The 18,185-nt window shown below is 42.7% G+C and overlaps 1 protein-coding gene and 1 long non-coding RNA gene across 3 annotated transcripts; one reads left to right on the forward strand and one right to left on the reverse strand.

The window, feature by feature from the left end:
• Nucleotides 1-104: 104 nt before the first annotated feature.
• Nucleotides 105-4,275, forward strand: LOC125379987. Its single transcript, XR_007220980.1, has 3 exons — nucleotides 105-225; nucleotides 1,422-1,522; nucleotides 2,460-4,275. It is a non-coding gene; the product is annotated as an uncharacterized LOC125379987 (long non-coding RNA).
• Nucleotides 4,276-10,895: 6,620 nt separating this feature from the next.
• LOC124150980 (mammalian ependymin-related protein 1-like) lies at nucleotides 10,896-17,035 on the reverse strand. 2 transcript variants are annotated; one of them, XM_046523193.2, is made up of 6 exons: nucleotides 16,842-17,035; nucleotides 15,668-15,772; nucleotides 15,114-15,192; nucleotides 14,511-14,663; nucleotides 13,540-13,640; nucleotides 10,896-11,000 (listed from the first exon to the last, which is right to left on the reverse strand). In XM_046523193.2, the coding sequence occupies exons 1-6, from the start codon at nucleotides 16,989-16,991 to the stop codon at nucleotides 10,962-10,964; spliced, it is 627 nt and encodes a 208-aa protein (XP_046379149.2). In that variant the 5' UTR covers nucleotides 16,992-17,035; the 3' UTR covers nucleotides 10,896-10,961. The 2 variants fall into 2 exon arrangements, with proteins under 2 accessions (XP_046379149.2, XP_046379148.2); XM_046523192.2 differs by having other exon boundaries at nucleotides 14,499-14,663.
• Nucleotides 17,036-18,185: the final 1,150 nt, after the last annotated feature.

Consider the following 18,185-nt stretch of genomic DNA (forward strand, 5'->3'; position numbering starts at 1 on the left):
TACTAGAAAGTCTCGAACCTTGCTATGTCCCCACCATATCCGCGAATGTGGGTTTCACCATTGTGGTAAACGTCTAAGACCTGTATCTTCGGGCTCCACTCGACTACAACAACGCTGTGTGGATACAAGAATTTCGGGGCTCCGAGGCCGGCATCAGTTACATCCTACAGACGACGTACGACCACATGCCGGTGTTTGAGACGATCTACGGAGACCGTGACGGAGGTGACTACGACACTGTAGACTATACAATTTCTACCTTGTAGTGGCTCAGAAGTCAAATTATAAATGAAACTTTAGAGGTATCTTGAGACTATGAAAACATTTCTTTAAAATAATTATTGAAGCTCTAGGCTTTTAGCACACACACACACGCACGCACGCACGCACGCACACACACGCACACACACTCATGTCATACAGTACTCTGACGCATTTAGCAGTAGGCTTAAATTTTATGAAATGTTGTGTGGCCTGTTAATGCATTCGTGCATTTCTTCGTGCCGTTGTATAATATATTTTGTAAAGGTAATTTTTTTTCTTACACATTAAACTCAAATTCTTTGCCATGCGTTTCTGTTTAAATACAATACAACCCAATAACAACGGGTTTAACCCGTAATCAAGCCCACGGCTTAACATGTGAATTCCCGATAGAAGCCATACCGAGACGCCATTGTGGCCACTCGATACTCAATGAAGTGGGCTTCTTCGACCTGTAGGGCGTCGTAGACCCTTGGATCAAAGGTCAACAAGTGCAGTTATGACACTTACAGTAAACAGGAGAACTAATAACTAGCTCTTTGTGTATACGTTTACCGATGACTCACAGTTCACAGTTTGACGGAGGTGATTGGCACGAAGTTTACAGAATGATATTTACATGGTATATAGACAGATTTACCTAAAAGCTACAAATAAACGAAACCACTGAAACAGTGTTATTTGTTACATGTTTACATTTATGCATACATATTCACAGCGACAAAATATATCAACAAGACTAGTATATGACAAGGGATGACTTCAACTTTCCGACAGTTAACCTTCCCTTGATATCGAGCAATATTCCAGCAGTTACAAACTTTGGTGTCTACGTATGAAGGACATTTCCAAATTTGACGCATCAGTGATAAAAATGATGCAATTTCCAATTTCGATTTTCCATATATGATCCCGTGTTTATTTCAAGTGAACAATTCACTTGCCTAATAGTATGCTTGTGTGTGTGGACGGTGCTACCGGTGGGGCAGGATACGCTCACCTTTTCGCGAACACCTGGTGTCACCACTCTTTGATAGTGATTCATAAACATATGCATATGAGCGTACGATGGACTCGGAGCAGAGATTTCTTCTAATTATGGACAGAATTTTTCGATTTAATCTTTTAATTAAACGTCTTATTTGCTCTGTTTGCAGGGTATGTATTCTCCAACTCTGCCTTCGTCAACACGACGTTAGGTATCAAGAACCCGGATGTGTTTACCCCGCCCCCTAGCTGCAAGGGAGCGAACTACGAGGTGAGATGGTTGTATTATAATAAGTTGAGGATATCAGTAAACGTTTACACAATCAGTGTTTTGCGATATTCAGCAGCCTTGTGAAGCATGCTGAAGGCCCGGGTTCGATTCCCTACATGGGAACAATATGTGAAGCCCATCTCTGGTGTCCCCCGCTGTGATATTGCTGGAATATTGCTAAAAGCAGTAAAACCGTTGTCATTTACTCACTCATCCTAGCCCTTGTCAACCTGAAGCCTTGAACGCTGTTTGTTCTGTGTCTTCCCCACGTGTAAAGTTTGAGCCCCGTGAAGATCCGGGGTAGAATAGGTCTTCACTAACCAATGCTTCCCTAAAAGCCGACTATGCATGTTAGAGGCGACTAGCGGGATCGGGTGGTCAGGCTCGCTGACTTGGTTGATGCATGGCATCGTATCCCAATTGTGTAGATCGATGGTCATGATGTAAATCACTGGATTGTCTGGTCCAGACTCGATTATTTACAGACCGCCGTCATATAGCTGGAATATTGCTGAGTGCGGCGTAAAACAAGAAACAAATGTAATGTATGACCTGCAGCACGTCCATTAAGGCCAGAGAGTCAGACACCCTGGGTGGACCGGAACACTGGCGGAAACAGGAAACAAGTTCACTGGTAATAAATACTTGGCGTATGGAAGATATAAATTAACACCTGAGTTAGCAGATGAGTAAAATGTTGTACTATTGACCAAAGTCCACGTTTATGTTCATAGAATTCTTCTACAGTACACTACGTTTATAACGAACACGTTTATAACGAACTGGTGAATAAAAGGAGCTGTATTTTTGTGCTAACCATTTGCTGTATATATGTTGTATACATGTTTATAACGAACTACTCGTAAGTTTGGGTACACCAAAACAAGTGACTTGAATTGTGTGTCCGAGAGATAACTGTTCATAATATGTTTTTCAGCCTCCTGTTTCAAGAAGACTTGGGTTTATGACGTTCTGACGTTCTGAGATATTGATCGTATAATTGCCTTAGAGACTTGTGCAAGTCTAATACCAGATACATTTCATCCAATATACTATGTATGTGTAAGTATGCATGTACGCATTAACCTCTTAGCGTCTCTGTGACCGGTATGCCAATGTGTTACTTTAAGTTCATAGAACATATATATGCTAATTTAATATTTTACTTTGACAATGTATATTTGAAAAAGAATTGTTTACACCTGACCGACCGTTCAGCATTTTGAGTGTGTCACCGTGCGTGCGTGGTCGGGGATTAGAGGGGGCATTAGGATTTTTTTTTTATGGAAATACGATATTTTTTCAGTCTAAACCTTCAGGGCATCCAGCGTACAATTTATTTCGTTTGACATTTTGTTTTGAGTATGAACCGAATCCCTCCAAGAATATCAAATGGTCGGTTAGTTACGTCTTCATTTGGGATGCGACAGAATAGCACAGTTTTCTCGGAATTAATAACTGCTTGGCAAATTATCTTCCAGGTTCATGACTAGTGTGACTGTTACCTAACATGTATTTGTATGAAATGTATATGCTTCAAGTTAATCGTAATGACGTCAAACAATTTGTATGACGTCATCGTGACATCAGAGTATGGTATCAGATATCACGTAACGACGGTGTACCCTGGCTATGCGCATCGCCACCAGCAAGCACTGCTCAAACTTTGAGGGCGGATGTCGGATATATAGCCGTTTGGAACTCGCGGCTAATTATATGGTTTAAAGGTGCACGTGCTGAATGGTGCACATGCCAGACACCAGAAGGTCGCAGGGGTCAGTACGGAACTGTGTTTCTGTTGATGACCACGCGATGTAGGGCTCCTTAGAAACAGGCACGTTTGTGTTTGATGCTGGGTGGTGTTTGTTGATATTTATACCTCGAATGGAGGATTGGTTTTGCCTGGAGGACGTTATGTGAATATTTCTTCGTCGTAGGGAGAAAATGCGAATTCTTAACAAGCTGTAGTATCGATAGCAAATGGCGCCTCTCATCAGGAGGCCATACTGTACTTGATCTTTTCTATAGGGTCTGGATGTTTAACAAAGCTCTGGTTCAAAGGTTGAATGGCATTACATGCAATAGAGAAATCACGAGGATCTGCTGATTCCTGGTTCTACTACCGGAATCAACATATTCGAGTGGTTCTGTTACTTAAACCGTGATATGGTTGATGTTTAATTTCTGTATACGTTTGCTTAATGATTACAGTTGCATCTGTTTCACGTGTTTAAAATGCCAGTCAGAATTGCGTGTAAATTCCTGGCTCAGAATCAATTGCAAGAACATTAGCGTGACGTAGTCGTTGATGGTTTAAACTTAGTGAATTTAATTTGAAAATGGTCTTTTCATCCTGACTTATCGTGACAGACATTAAGACTAAAAGGTGACGGATGGAATTGTTTGTTTAACTCGCATTTTTTATTCGAGTAGTTAGAAGATTAATAAGACGCCATTGGAAACGGTGCTATGAGACTGACATGCGCTATTTTATCAGACACAGGTTATACCCAAACATACCTCTATGAATTAAAAACTGTTAAACAAAAATACATGAATATTAAATTTTGTGAAAATGGCATCATTGTCGATGTTTTCTTTACACAACAAAACGAACAAGTAAAAAGGAAACGAGTTGCTTTGTTTGACACCCGGTGTGAGTGACAAGGTGACAACACGCCGCGAATATTGACGACTGACCTGTTTGACCTTGACGTAGATGCAGACGACATAATACTATAGTGACGGACTTCTTTTTGGCGGGAATCACAGACCACGTCTGAAGATGTTGACACGAGCTGAACCGGTCGCAGACGACAACACATTTCAATCTGATTACCTTCAATCACATGAAACCAGTTAGTGTCCCCTACAACCATTGAAGTGCAAAAGATCTGGATTAGTGTACAATTAACATAGTCGCTTGGGTTGCTGAAGACCTATTCTACCCCGGAATCTTCACGGGTCTCTGACGTCCATGAAGCCCATAAGGTAACAGCCTACATCACCTCCATGTGCCTTCAGCTTCAATGTGCCGTGAAGGTCCGGCTTAGAATAAATCTTCAGCAACCCAAGCGACTATGCTTGTCGTTAGTGGCGACTAACTAGATCGGGTGGTCAGGCTCGCTGACTTGGTTAATGCATGTCATCGTATTCCAAATGCGTAGATCGATGCCCATGATGTCATTCACTGGATTGTCTGGTCCAGACTCGGTTATTTCCAGACCGCCGTCATATAGCTGGAATATTGCTGACTGGGGCGTTAAACAACAAACAGACAAAATTGTACGGTCTATCATATCGCCATTAACATTTTCACGTTATTCTTCCCGTTTGATAAATTATGGTATCACAAAACCGAAGAACTTATTTTAATAATTACGTGCTAAATAAAGGGGGTAAGAACAGGCGATTTACCTCTCCCAACAATGTCATAATGTGTGTCAAACGTGCTTGCCGCATGCATGACCCAAGGTCACCTTGATATCCAGCCCGACGATGAGGGAATGTCTCAAAGACATTTAAACAAATTAAAATGACTTTTGAAAGGAACTTTGATTTGAACCACCTTTGTATATGAAAACTTTATATTACACGAGCAGCTGAAAGCCAGACGATTGCATAAGTCGTCGGAAAATCCGTGTTCAATGTCTATGTTATCGTAGTATTAAAATCAATAATGAAAGGTGGAATGACATTTCTCTATTTCGCTTGTAAAAACTGTCTAGTTTTTCTTTCTCCTTTGGATTTCGGATGGCCCCTTTGGTTCGTCATCTGCAGGTTTTAAACGCTTATCATGGGAGATAATTCAGAATAACGTCCTTCGAGATGTGCTTGTTGCATGCAATGTTCTCTTTGTGAAACAATGAACAAATATCAAGGGTGTTTTGCATTTCTGATTCACGTCAATATAATTGTCCAAGACAGAATTGATGGTTGATGACAGAAGATACGCAGTGATATAACTTGTAAAAGTCAAACTCAACTCACTCACTCACACGGCCACATTTCGATGCCAGTGTGCCCCTCAACGTCAACTACATCTACAACTACATCGAGGTACCTACCACGTTGCATCTACTGAATGTTGATCGAGGTGAAGTCACTGTGTTACGTTTCATATTTGATGTTTGAGTCGCGAACCACCTCTGGCCTTGAGTGAGTGAGTTGGGTTTAACGCCGCTTTTAACAGTAATCCGGTTATTTCACGGCGGTTCAGTTTAATGTGGCAGGAAAGCCCGAAGTGATGCAGGTCTCAGACGTTTACCACTTTGGTGAAACCCACGAGCACCGGTATGGTACTGACAGACCAGGAAACAGAATCGGGACGAACCGGGATTCGAACCCACGATCATAGGTTTCTGGTGTGCCAAAGGGCCGCAACTCTGAACAACTTCACCCGTGCCCCCAGCCTACATAGACGTGTCTTCATTAATTACAACCTGTTGCACGATCCACTACTTGCTGGAAAGAAAGAATATGTCAGATCTAAATATGCCCTTTGCTTTGTAATCATGTGGGTGATATTTAATGGTTGTAGAAAATGACGTTCTGTAAACATGGAACGATTTGGTCTGCAGCTTCCACTGAGTGGCTTGCCTTGGCATCACCCAGGGTCTTTGTAACATTCCACAAGCAAAGTGTATGTACGGTGGCCCATAAGGGATATGGACTCTGTTTTTCAATATTTTGATATTTCACTTACTTTTATGGTAACCTTTTGCAAATTAACACAATTTGTCATACAAATATGTGATAAATCATGTATAAAAAAAACCGAAAAGGAAAATGAACTTTCAAGTAGCTATTGAATCGCTGTAATGTGAACCGAAAATGTCAAAAACTAAAATGGAAATGTCCAAAACAAAAACGAAAAGGTCAAAAACTAAAATGTAAATGTCAAAATAGTTTTCACCGCGGTGGAAATAGTTTTCTGTATTTTCATTTTAGTTTTTGACATTTTCGCTTTTGTATGGCTTTAGCACAAATACATGAGGTCACACGTGACGTTATGGAAAATATCGCTTACAGGTACATGTATGTGATATAATCCTTTTTGGAACTCGGTAACCTTGACCTTGCTAATATGTCTGCATGTACATATAATGTCAGCCTGACGCCGGAAGAGGGAGGGTCAATGCGGACGTGTGTGCAGACTATACATACGAAGTAATGAGCATCTACTTTAAATGTTTACGTCACGAGACGACTCTAAGTTCATCTTATTCCCTACCATTTATCAGAGTAGGGGAGATGAAATGGGTTTAGCGTCACGTTCAGGTTATTTCACCCAAACTGAGACGTGTATGCACGTGTATATGTGGCTGCTTGTACTTGTCCGGACAAATGCCGGTTTTATAGACTACGTGCGAGCACACTGCGATACCATGCTGCAGTTTAACATGGATACCCTACTCAGACATAGTATACTGACTCCGAGCCCACCATTTCTTTCTTGTCTCCTTAACAACAAGTACCATCTTTTTAACGTCTTCTGATATTGCGCGGCCGGGAATGAAAACAACAAACTTCGGCTCTCAAAGGCTGGACAAAGGCTCTATCCACTACACCACGGAGGCAGCTTACTGCCATGCATTAGTCACCTCTTATGACAAGCAGGGGTTGCTGGAGACCAGTTCTAACCCCGATCTTCACGGGCCTACAAAATACATTTATAATTCCGTCCTTCTTCAACAAAGGTATATTTACGCCAATCCCACACTTTACCAAAGAAGAATAAGACCTGCTACAGAATAACGTCGATATCTCACGCCAATAACGTCTATATTTGCACAGCGCGTAATTAAAATTTTCTTGTGTTTTGGTATATCATAATTTATCAAACGGGAAGAATAACGTTAAAATGTTAATGACGACATGATAGACCGTACACTATTGTCTGTTTCTTGTTTAACGCCCCACTCAGCAGCATTCCAGCTATAGGACGGCGGTCTGGAAATAACTGAGTCTGGTCCAGACAATCAAGTGATTGACATAATCGGCATCGATCTAAGCATTTGCAATACGATGATATGCATCAACAAAATCAGCGAGCATGACCACCCGATCCCGTTAGTCGCCACTTACAACAGTCGCTTGGGTTGCTGAAGACCTAATCTAAGCCGGACCTTCACGGCACATTGAAGCTGAAGGCACATGGAGGTCATGTAGACTGTTATCCTATGGGCGTCATGGACGTCAGATCCAGTGTTCTATGTCAGTATCAGGAACTACTACCCTGTGTTCACCGACCTCCTTACATCAGTGAAGCCATCAATGCATCCAAGCACCACCCCACCACCACCACCACCCCCACCACCACGCCCATCCTGACCATTCCCGGACCCCGGGTTACAATAGATCCCCAGTAGCCTGTGGTGTCGTAAGGCGGCGGGTGGTCAGGTTCGATCTGTGACTTTGTTCATAACATCAATCACTGGTTGTGTCTGGGCTCGATTTCAGTGGAACCGCGTTGTCTAACCTAGATGTGTCGAATTCCTGGTTATCTCTAACTCATTAAGGAGTTTTAAGTATCCAAATTCAGCACATATTTTCCTGATTTCTCGAACCCCGGATAACTCGAACTATATTTCAGGTCCCCACAAGTTCGACACAACAAGGTTCCACTGTAGAATTGTTTCACTCAGACCACCGTGATCAGCGGTTCCCGACGTAGTTGTTTCTGCTCCATGACGTCCCTGGAGACGTTGTTTAGCGTCTGATGATGTGGTGTGGGCAGTGATGGTGTGTTTTTTCAGGATTGCCCGGTGCTGTCTGGCAGATGGGAGGGGGAGACACCGCAGCGTTAATCAGTCAATAGATGCAGAAAGTAATGAACTAGCTCAGGAAAGATAGCGGGGAAATTGATGTAATGGAGATTTGTCTGTTTCTCATGGTCAAGTCCATCACAAGTACTGGGCACTGAAGATTAGCGTTTCTGTCTTAATGAGAAAGAACTGAGCTGGAAGAGTGATGTCGTCTGAATGTACTGTGGTCGACCAAAGGCTATTATGTGTCGTCTGAGTTTTAAGTTAGATTTAACAGAGGTTAACACATTCTCGTCGCACGATGTCGTCTGCCTGCATTGTAGGATACACAGCAATTGTGTTAGTCTTCTTAATGTTTACCCACATTTCGGTGCGTTGTTTGTTTGGTGCGTCATCACTGATAATGTTGACTGTAAACGTGTTAATTGTACACTAATCCAGATCTATGGCACTTCAATGGTTGTAGGGGACACTAACTGGTTTCATGTGATTGTAGGTAATCAGATTGAAATGTGTTGTCGTCTGCGACCGGTTCAGCTCGTGTCAACATCTTCAGACGTGGTCAGTGATTCCCGCCAAAAAGAAGTCCGTCACTATAGTATTATGTCGTCTGTATCTACGTCAAGGTCAAACAGGTCAGTCGTCAATATTCGCGGCGTGTTGTCACCTTGTCACTCACACCGGGTGTCAAACAAAGCAACTCGTTTCCTTTTTACTTGTTCGTTTTGTTGTGTAAAGAGAAATCGAAAATGATGCCATTTTCACAAAATTTAATATTCATGTATTTTTGTTTAACAGTTTTTAATTCATAGAGGTATGTTTGGGTATAACCCGTGTGTGACAAAATAGCGCATGTCAGTATTATAGCACCGATTCCAATGGCGTCTTATTTATCTTCTAACTACTAGAATAAAAAATGCGAGTTAAACAAACAAATCCATCCGTCAGCTTTTGGTCTTGATATCTGTCACGATAAGTCACGATGAAAAGTCACGACCATCTACTTAATTAAATTCACTAAGTTTGAACCATCATGACTACGTCACGCTAATGTTCTTGCAATTGAGCCAGGAATTTACATGCAATTCTGAACGTGCATTTTAAACACGTGAAACAGATGCAACTGTAATCATTAAGCAAACGTATACAGAAATTATACATCAACCATAACGCGGTTTAAGGAACAGAAATCACTCGAATATGTTGATTCCGGTAGTAGAACCAACTTTTTGAATCAACAGATCCTCGTGATTTCTCTATTGCATGCAATGCCATTCAACCTTTGAACCAGAGCTTCGTTAAACATCCAGACCCTATAGAAAAGATCAAGTACAGTATGGCCTCCTGATGGGAAGCGCCATTTGCTATCGATACTACAGCTTGTTAAGAATTCAAGAATTCGCATTTTCTCCCTACGACGAAGAGATATTCACATAACGTCCTCCAGGCAAAACCAATCCTCCATTCGAGGTATAAATATCAACAAACACCACCCAGCATCAAACACAAACGTGCCTGTTTCTAAGGAGCCCTACATCGCGTGGTCATCAACAGAAACACAGTTCCGTACTGACCCCTGCGACCTTCTGGTGTCTGGCACGTGCACCTTTAAACCACATAATTAGCCGCTGGTTCCAAATAGCTAAATCCGCCCTCCGCCCTCAATGTTTGAGCAGTTCTTCCTGTAGGAGATGTGTATAGCGTTACGTGATATCTGATACCATACTCTGATGTCACTATGACGTCATACAAATTGTTTGACGTCATTACGATTAACTAGAAGCATATACATTTCATACAAATACATGTCAGGTAATAGCAACACTAGTCATGAATCTGGAAGATAATTTGCCAAGCAGTTATGTATTCCGAGAAAACTGTGCTATTCTGTCGCATCCCAAATGAAGACGTAACTAACCGACCATTTGATATTCTTGCAGGGATTCTGTTAATACTCAAAACGAAATATCAAACAAAACAAATTGTTCGTTGGATGCCCTGAAAGTCATGTGTTAAATAACATATTGTTGGCTTCTATCACTGTAAGAAGTTGTATGTTTGGACTGGTTAGGCTGAAAAATATTGTATTTCCATCAAAAATTCTAATGCCCCCTCTAATCCCCGACCACACACTCAAAATACTGAACGGTCGGTCAGATGTACAGAATTCTTTATCAAATATACATTGTCAAAGTGAAATATTAAATTAGCATATATATGTTCTATGAGTGAGTGAGTGAGTGAGTGAGTGAGTGAGTGAGTATGGTTTTACGTCGCTTTTAGCAATATTCCAGCAATATCACGGCGGGGAACACCAGAAATGGGCTTCACACATTGTAACCATGTCGGGAATCGAACCCGGGTCTTCGGCGTGACAAGCGAACGCTTTAACCACTAGGCTACCCGACCGCCCCATATGTTCTATGAACTTAAAGTAACACATTGGCATACCGGTTACAGAGACGCTAAGAGGTTAATGCATACGTTCATACTTACACATACATAGCATATTGGATGTAAAAATATCTGGTATTAGACTTGCCCAAGTCTCTAAGGCAATAATTATTAGTTTAATCATAATTTCTTGATTATATAAATAATAAAGATTACTTATTTATTTATTTTATTTTACATATGATGTTTATCTTTTGTGGTATTATACGCTCTATGTCTCAGAACGTCATAAACCCAAGTCTTCTTGGAACAGGAGGCTGAAAAACATATTATCAACAGTTATCTCTCGGACACACAATTCAAGTTAACTTGTTTTGGTGTACCCAAACTTACGAGTTTCCGGGTTATCACATGACAGCTAACACTACGGTTATAACGAACTCAAAGGGACACCTAATTTTAGTTCGTCATATCCATAGTTCGTTATAAACATGAATACAACATATATACAGCAAATGGTTAGCACAAAAATACAGCTTCTTTTATCCACCAGTTCGTTATAAACGTGTTCGTTATAAACGTAGTTTACTGTAGAAGAATTCTATGTATACTAGCCACATAAAGAAACTGTGCACGGAGAAAATATAGATATAAGGGCACACCGTCAATATATGAAAGATAGGTTTGAACACAGCAATATTTTAGACATTCAAACGCTCATGCACGTGCCATGCGATATGACGTCATTGATGGGGGCCTATGGACGTGCAATGTGTTACTGCACGTGCACCCTGTGCAGCTGTACACAGCATGTGCAACTCAAAATTCGCTGTCACTTTGGAAAGCATGATCTGTGGTCATTCAAAAATTCAAAACTTCTCAGGCGCAGACACAAGCATATCACAAGCAAATCATGCCAAGATTGACAGCTGCACAGCGTCATGAAGCCATTGGAATGATCCGAGCGGGAATGAGGCAACAACAGGTGGCAACACATTTCCAATGCCATCGTAACACGATATCGGCATTGGTGAGGCGTTATCAGAACACAAATGACGTTGTCGACCACCCAGGTTCAGGACGTCCCCGAGTAACGACGCCAAGACAGGACAGATGGATTCGAGTTACACATCTCCGACACAGGTTCCAAACGGCAGTAACGACGTCCCAGACAATTCCTGGACTGCGCCGTATCCATCCCAACACTGTCAGGCATCGTTTACGTCAGTACGGGATTCGACCACGACGCCCTGCCATACGTCCCATCCTGACACACCGTCATCGAGTCAACCGTCTAATATGGTGTCGAAATCATGTTCGCCAACCTCGAATATGGTGGAGAAATGTTGTCTTTACAGATGAATCGAGGTTCAACATTTCCCACAGTGACGGGCGCCAACGTGTCTACCGGCGTTTGGGAGAACGTTATGCACGCAACTGTATTGTGGAGAGGAATCGTTTTGGAGGTGGCTCTGTGATGATTTGGGGTGGGATAACAGCACGGCACCGAACCCCTTTGGTGGTTGTTCAGGGCAATCTCACCGGTGTTGGCTACAGAGATCAGATTCTGAGGCCTTTGGTCATTCCTTTCCTGCAACGTCATGGCCCGGGATTGACATTTCAACAGGACAACGCTCGTCCTCACACGGCTAGGGTCGCAATGGATTTCCTTCACCATAACAATGTCATGTTACTGCCATGGCCTGCAATTTCTCCAGATCTATCCCCAATAGAGCATGTGTTGGATGAAATGGAGCGCCGTCTGCGTCGTCTTCGACATCCTCCAGATAACGTCCGTGACTTGGCACAGGATTTGAGGAGGATATGGCAGGCCATTCCCCAGGCCTTCCATGCCCATTTGGTGGACTCCATGCGTCGCCGATGCACTGCTGTGATTCACGCACAGGGTGGTCATACCCGTTATTGACTTTGTGACTTTGTCGTTTGACCCCCTACTCCATTTTGATCTTCTGACGTCATCGTAACAGATGTTGTTCAGGTCCCGTTGACATTTTCTTATGGTCCGATCATTCAGCTGCTACAGCGTCTGCATCATTTTGTTCTTGCTGTGTTGTATTTCAATCCAGAATATATTTTCTCCGTGCACAGTTTCTTTATGTGGCTAGTATACATAAACGCGGACTTTGGTCAATAGTACAACATTTTACTCATCTGTTAACTCAGGTGTTAATTTATATCTTCCATACGCCAAGTATTTATTACCAGTGAACCTGTTTCATGTTTCCGCCAGTGTTCCGTTCCATCCAGGGTGTCTGACTCTCTGGCCTTACTGGACGTGCTGCAGGTCATACATTACACTTGTTTCTTGTTTTACGCCGCATTCTCCAATATTCCAGCTATATGACGGCGGTCTGTAATTAATCGAGTCTGGACCAGACAGTCCAGTGATTTACATCATGACCATCGATCTACACATTTGGGATACGATGCCATGCATCAACCAAGTCAGCGAGCCTGACCACCCGGTCCCGCTAGTCGCCTCTAACATGCATAGTCGGCTTATAGGGAAGCATTGGTTAGTGAAGACCTATTCTACCCCGGATCTTCACGGGGCTCAAACTTTACACGTGGGGAAGACACCGAACAAACAGCGTTCAAGGCTTCAGGTTGACAAGGGCTAGGATGAGTGAGTAAATGACAATGGTTTTACTGCTTTTAGCAATATTCCAGCAATATCACAGCGGGGGACACCAGAAATGGGCTTCACATATTGTTCCCATGTAGGGAATCGAACCCGGGCCTTCAGCATGCTTCACAAGGCTGCTGAATATCGCAAAACACTGATTGTGTAACGTTTCCTGATAACCTCAACTTATTATAATGCAACCATCTCACCTCGTAGTTCGCTCCCTTGCAGCTAGGGGGCGGGGTAAACACATCCGGGTTCTTGATACCTAACGTCGTGTTGACGAAGGCAGAGTTTGAGAACACATACTCTGCAAAAAAACCAAATAAGACGTTAAATTAAAAGATTAAACCGAAAAATTCTTAAAATCTCTTCTACGAGTCCATCGTACGCCCATATGCATATGTTTATGAATCACTATCAAAGAGTGGTGACACCAGGTGTTCGCGAAAAGGTGAGCGTATCCTGCCCCACCGGTAGCACCCGCCACACACACAGGCATACTATTAGGCAAGTGAATTGTTCACTTGAAATAAACACGGGATCATATATGGAAAATCAAAATTGGGAATTGCATCATTTTTATCACTTATGCGTCAACAGTTCAAAGTTTTGGCGGGTCATGTTTTCTGTAAACTTCGTGCCAATCACCTCCGTCAAACTGTGAACTGTGAGTCATTGGTAAACATATACACATAGAGCTAATTGTTGGTTCTGCTATTTACGGTAAGTGTCATAACTGTACTTGTTGACCTTTGATCCAAGCGTCTACGACGCCCTACAGGTCGAAGAAGCCCACTTCATTGAGTATCGAGTGGCCACAATGGCGTCTCGGCATGGCTTCTATCGGGAATACACATGTTAAGCCGTGGGCTTGATTACGGGTTAAACCAGTTGTTATTGAGTAGTATTGAATTTAAACAGAAAGGCATGGCAATGAATTTGACGTTTAATGTGTAAGAAAACAAATAACCTTGACAAAATATATTATACAACGGCACGAAGAAATGCACGAATGCATTAACACGCGTTCTAAAAGCCTAGAGCTTCAATAATTATTTTAAAGAAATGTTTTCATAGTCTCAAGATACCTCTAAAGTTTCGTTTATAATTTGACTTCTGAGCCACTACAAGGTAGAAATTGTATAGTCTACAGTGTCGTAGTCACCTCCGTCACGATCTCCGTAGATCGTCTCAAACACCGGCATGTGGTCGTACGTCGTCTGTAGGATGTAACTGATGCCGGCCTCGGAGCCCCGAAATTCTTGTATCCACACAGCGTTGTTGTAGTCGAGGCCGTATCTCGTCTTGTCCCAGCTGAAGTAGGCGTCCTCTGCCGTAATGAGGGTTTGAGGTCAGGTGAAATGGGGTTTAAACGTCGCGTTCAAGTTTACTGCATATTGCGACGTGCGTGCGTGAGTGTGTGTGGGGCTGCTTTTACTAGTTCGAGCAAATGCCGGCTTTATAGTGCAAGGCCACTGAGATGCCATGCCACAGTTTAACATGGACACCCCACTCAGACACAGTACACTGCGTCCGATCCGACCAGTCGTTTGATTCCCTTTTTGCCGAGCGCCAGGCCGGGAAACAAGAAGTACCATATTTTAACGTCGTTTAGTATAACGCGTGCGGAGATCCAACCACTGACCTTTCACTCTCCAGCCTTACGCTTGATGTGTGTGTGTGTGTGTGTGTGTGTGTGTGTGTGTGTGTGTGTGTGTGTGTGTCTTAACGGTGAGATTCGGCGTTATTACGCTCTGTTTATACAAGCATAGGAACTCACGGGGGATGCAGGCTTTTCTGAAAGTTTCATTCAGCAACACTCTTCTACAGGCGTTATTTTCAATGACATACAGCGTTTTCTGGAACAAAAACACATACGTGTACGTTGAGAATTAACTTTGATCAAGATACTTATTTAGTTCACATGGGTGGCCCAGTCGTCCAAGGAATCGCAATTCGCTGTGCAGAGTTGCGTCCCTTGGGCATGCCAGAAACCTTTGATCGTGGGTTCAAATCCCGGTTCGCCCCGATTATGTTTCTAGGTTTGTCAGCACCATACCTGTGCTCGTGGGTTTCACCGAAGTGGTAAACGTCCGAGACCTGCATCACTTCGGGCTTTCCTCCCACATTAAGCTGACATGCCGTGATATAACTGTAATACTGTTGGCGTTAAACCCAACTCATTTACTCAGTTGATCTAAGCATTAAAGTTTCAGAAACTGCACATCCTATTAAGTCGGATAGGATGGAGGTTGGCATGTGTATCCTACGCTTACTAAAGTAACGTCATCCACAATGAAACTTGCAGTCACTATAAACTGACCAAGACCTCACCTGTGTGTAATCATAGATCTTCTTGACTTCAGGAGAATCTCCGTCTTGGAGTTGTGTGGTCGCTATTCTCGAGTGGTTCAAGTCGTACGATATCTTCAAGGTGCTCTGGGGTTAGAAAACAACAGACCCTGGAGGCGTGTGGCAGTCTGTGCAGTGCGACTTTGTTTAAATATCAGTTCCTGGTTTGTTTGTCCGCACTCGACTATTTAAGCCTCTATTGTCACTGGAATAGTGCTGAGTGCTGAGTTAAACAACACAAACAAACAAATAGTTTGTATAGGTTTGTGTAAAAAGGCCAGTGATAAGATCGATAAGGCGGACTGTGAATTGTAAGATATTTTATCCCGCCTATCTAGTAATGCACTTCTCACCTAATTTATTAGATTTATGAACATGTTTGATACTGTGGTAATAACAATCGCCACTTATGTTTTTTATTTGTTTTTTTGTTTTTTTCTGTCTTTGAGCTTATTTTTGTGGGTTAGTGAGTAGGTATAGTTTTACGCCCCGTTTAGCAACATTCCAGCAATGTCACAGCGGGGACACCAGAAATAGGCTTCGCACATGTGGGGAATCGAACCCGAGCCATGGCGTGATCATGACGCGCAAACGCTTAAACCACTAGGCTACCAAACCGCCCCTGTTTGCTGATGACTTTGCTGTGGGATAGTGCGAAAGTCGAGTTGTTGGCCAGTCTGAACAGCTACCGACTTTACTCTAATCCGTGATCGTTATCATTTAGAGATCGAGACGAGTCAGAGAAGGCACCCAGTGACCAGTTATCTTTGGGGCTGCTATTCGCCATGCAGAGTTGCGTCCCTTAGCTGTACAAGGACCCGTTATTTCCGGACACCATTGCCAGATTCGCCCCGATCAAGAACCAAGGTCTGCCAGCACCATACCCGTTCGGTTTAACTAAAGTGGTAAATATCTATAAAATGCATCGTTTCCTCACACTTTAATCTGAGACGTAATTTAACAATTTACAGTTCAAAGTAGTGTTAAACCAATATCAACACATTCTCTGAATGAGATTCTACAAATGTCTTAGAAGACGTCATAGCGTAATGTTTACTTTAGCCGACTATGTTCTCCTGTGAGAACGTCTTTGTAAAGACACATGTACCAGCAATACCGCGAACGACTGACATAATCACAACAACGTCTCGCCTACCGCTTCCATGTGGGGAATGTCATCCTTGAAAACTCCTCGCAGTGTTCCCTGAAGCGCCTCCCACTGAGGTGGGGAGCACCAGTCAAACGGTAATCTGCACGTGCTTGCTGTCACCATGCACGTGACGAGGAGGGATCTGAGGAATGACATGATTCACGGACTGAGAATTGTCTGTGAATATGACATTGGAAACAGGTTCCCTTATCTAATCAGGCGTGTCAAGGACAGTAGCGTGAAGCTTGGAGCGAGTATTTCAGTATTTGGTGGTAATGTAAGGAGAAGATAAGTTCAATATATCAGAAAACATATGTGGAATGTTATGCATGTGTGGAGCCTTTTAAACTTTTAAATTTTAACTGAAAAATGCGATTTTCTTCTATTACCTACTTGAATGTGTGTCTACTGTCTATAATTGGAAGGTCTCGCGTGTGTGCAGGGTCACAATAACAGCGTGCTTTCTGAAATATCCTTAAATCGTTAGCATCTTGTCAGATAAAAATATGCGACAATTAGAACATGGTATTTAATATGGAATCCTAGAAAGGACAACATTTACCCAGAGACCATGGACCGATACTAGTATATGGTCTCTGATTAACCAAAGTGCGTCAACGTGACATTCTAGCCTTTGGCAGGATTCCATAGTTTCACCCCTTATTGGTTGACGAATTGAGAAGCCGGCGTCCTGAACGGTGGCTGCAGGCCAAGGTTGGGTATTTAGTTTGTTTGTTTGTTGTTCAAAGCCGCACTCATCAATATTCAAGCTACATGTATATGACGGTGGCCTGTAAATACTCGAGTCTGGACAAGACAATCCAGTGATTGAGCATAGATCTACGCATCTACGATGACATACATCAATCAAGTCAGCGAGCCTGACCACCCGATCCCGTTAGTCGCCTCTAACGACAAGCATAGTAACCTTTTACGGCAATCATGGGTTGCTGATTCTTACTCGGATATTCACGGGTATGCAGGCTAGTGAATATGTAAGAGAAACAACTGAGACGTTTGCGATTTTAAATGGCGTGCTATTGAAACAAAATCAAAAAGCTCAAGTCATAAGCGTGAGATTTTGTAGATGCAACATTATAGAAATTCTTCAAAATACATACCGTTACATTACTAACGGTGACACTGACAATCAGTATGAGTCGAATGGTTTGGAATGTAGGTGTTTAACCCAGCTATCAGGGAGGTGGAGGTTTAATTCTGTCAACACTGTAGGTGTTTAACCCAGCTACCAGTGAGGGTGGGGATGTGACATGACAATCAGTAAGAGTCGAATGGTTAATGTGTGCCAGCTGTGGCGGGGTAGCTCAGTGGGTACAGTGTCAACTTCAC

This window comes from Haliotis rufescens, unplaced genomic scaffold (genome assembly GCF_023055435.1).
Source record: "Haliotis rufescens isolate VD_foot unplaced genomic scaffold, xgHalRufe1.0.p SCAF_15, whole genome shotgun sequence".
Taxonomy (NCBI): Eukaryota; Metazoa; Mollusca; class Gastropoda; order Lepetellida; family Haliotidae; genus Haliotis; species Haliotis rufescens.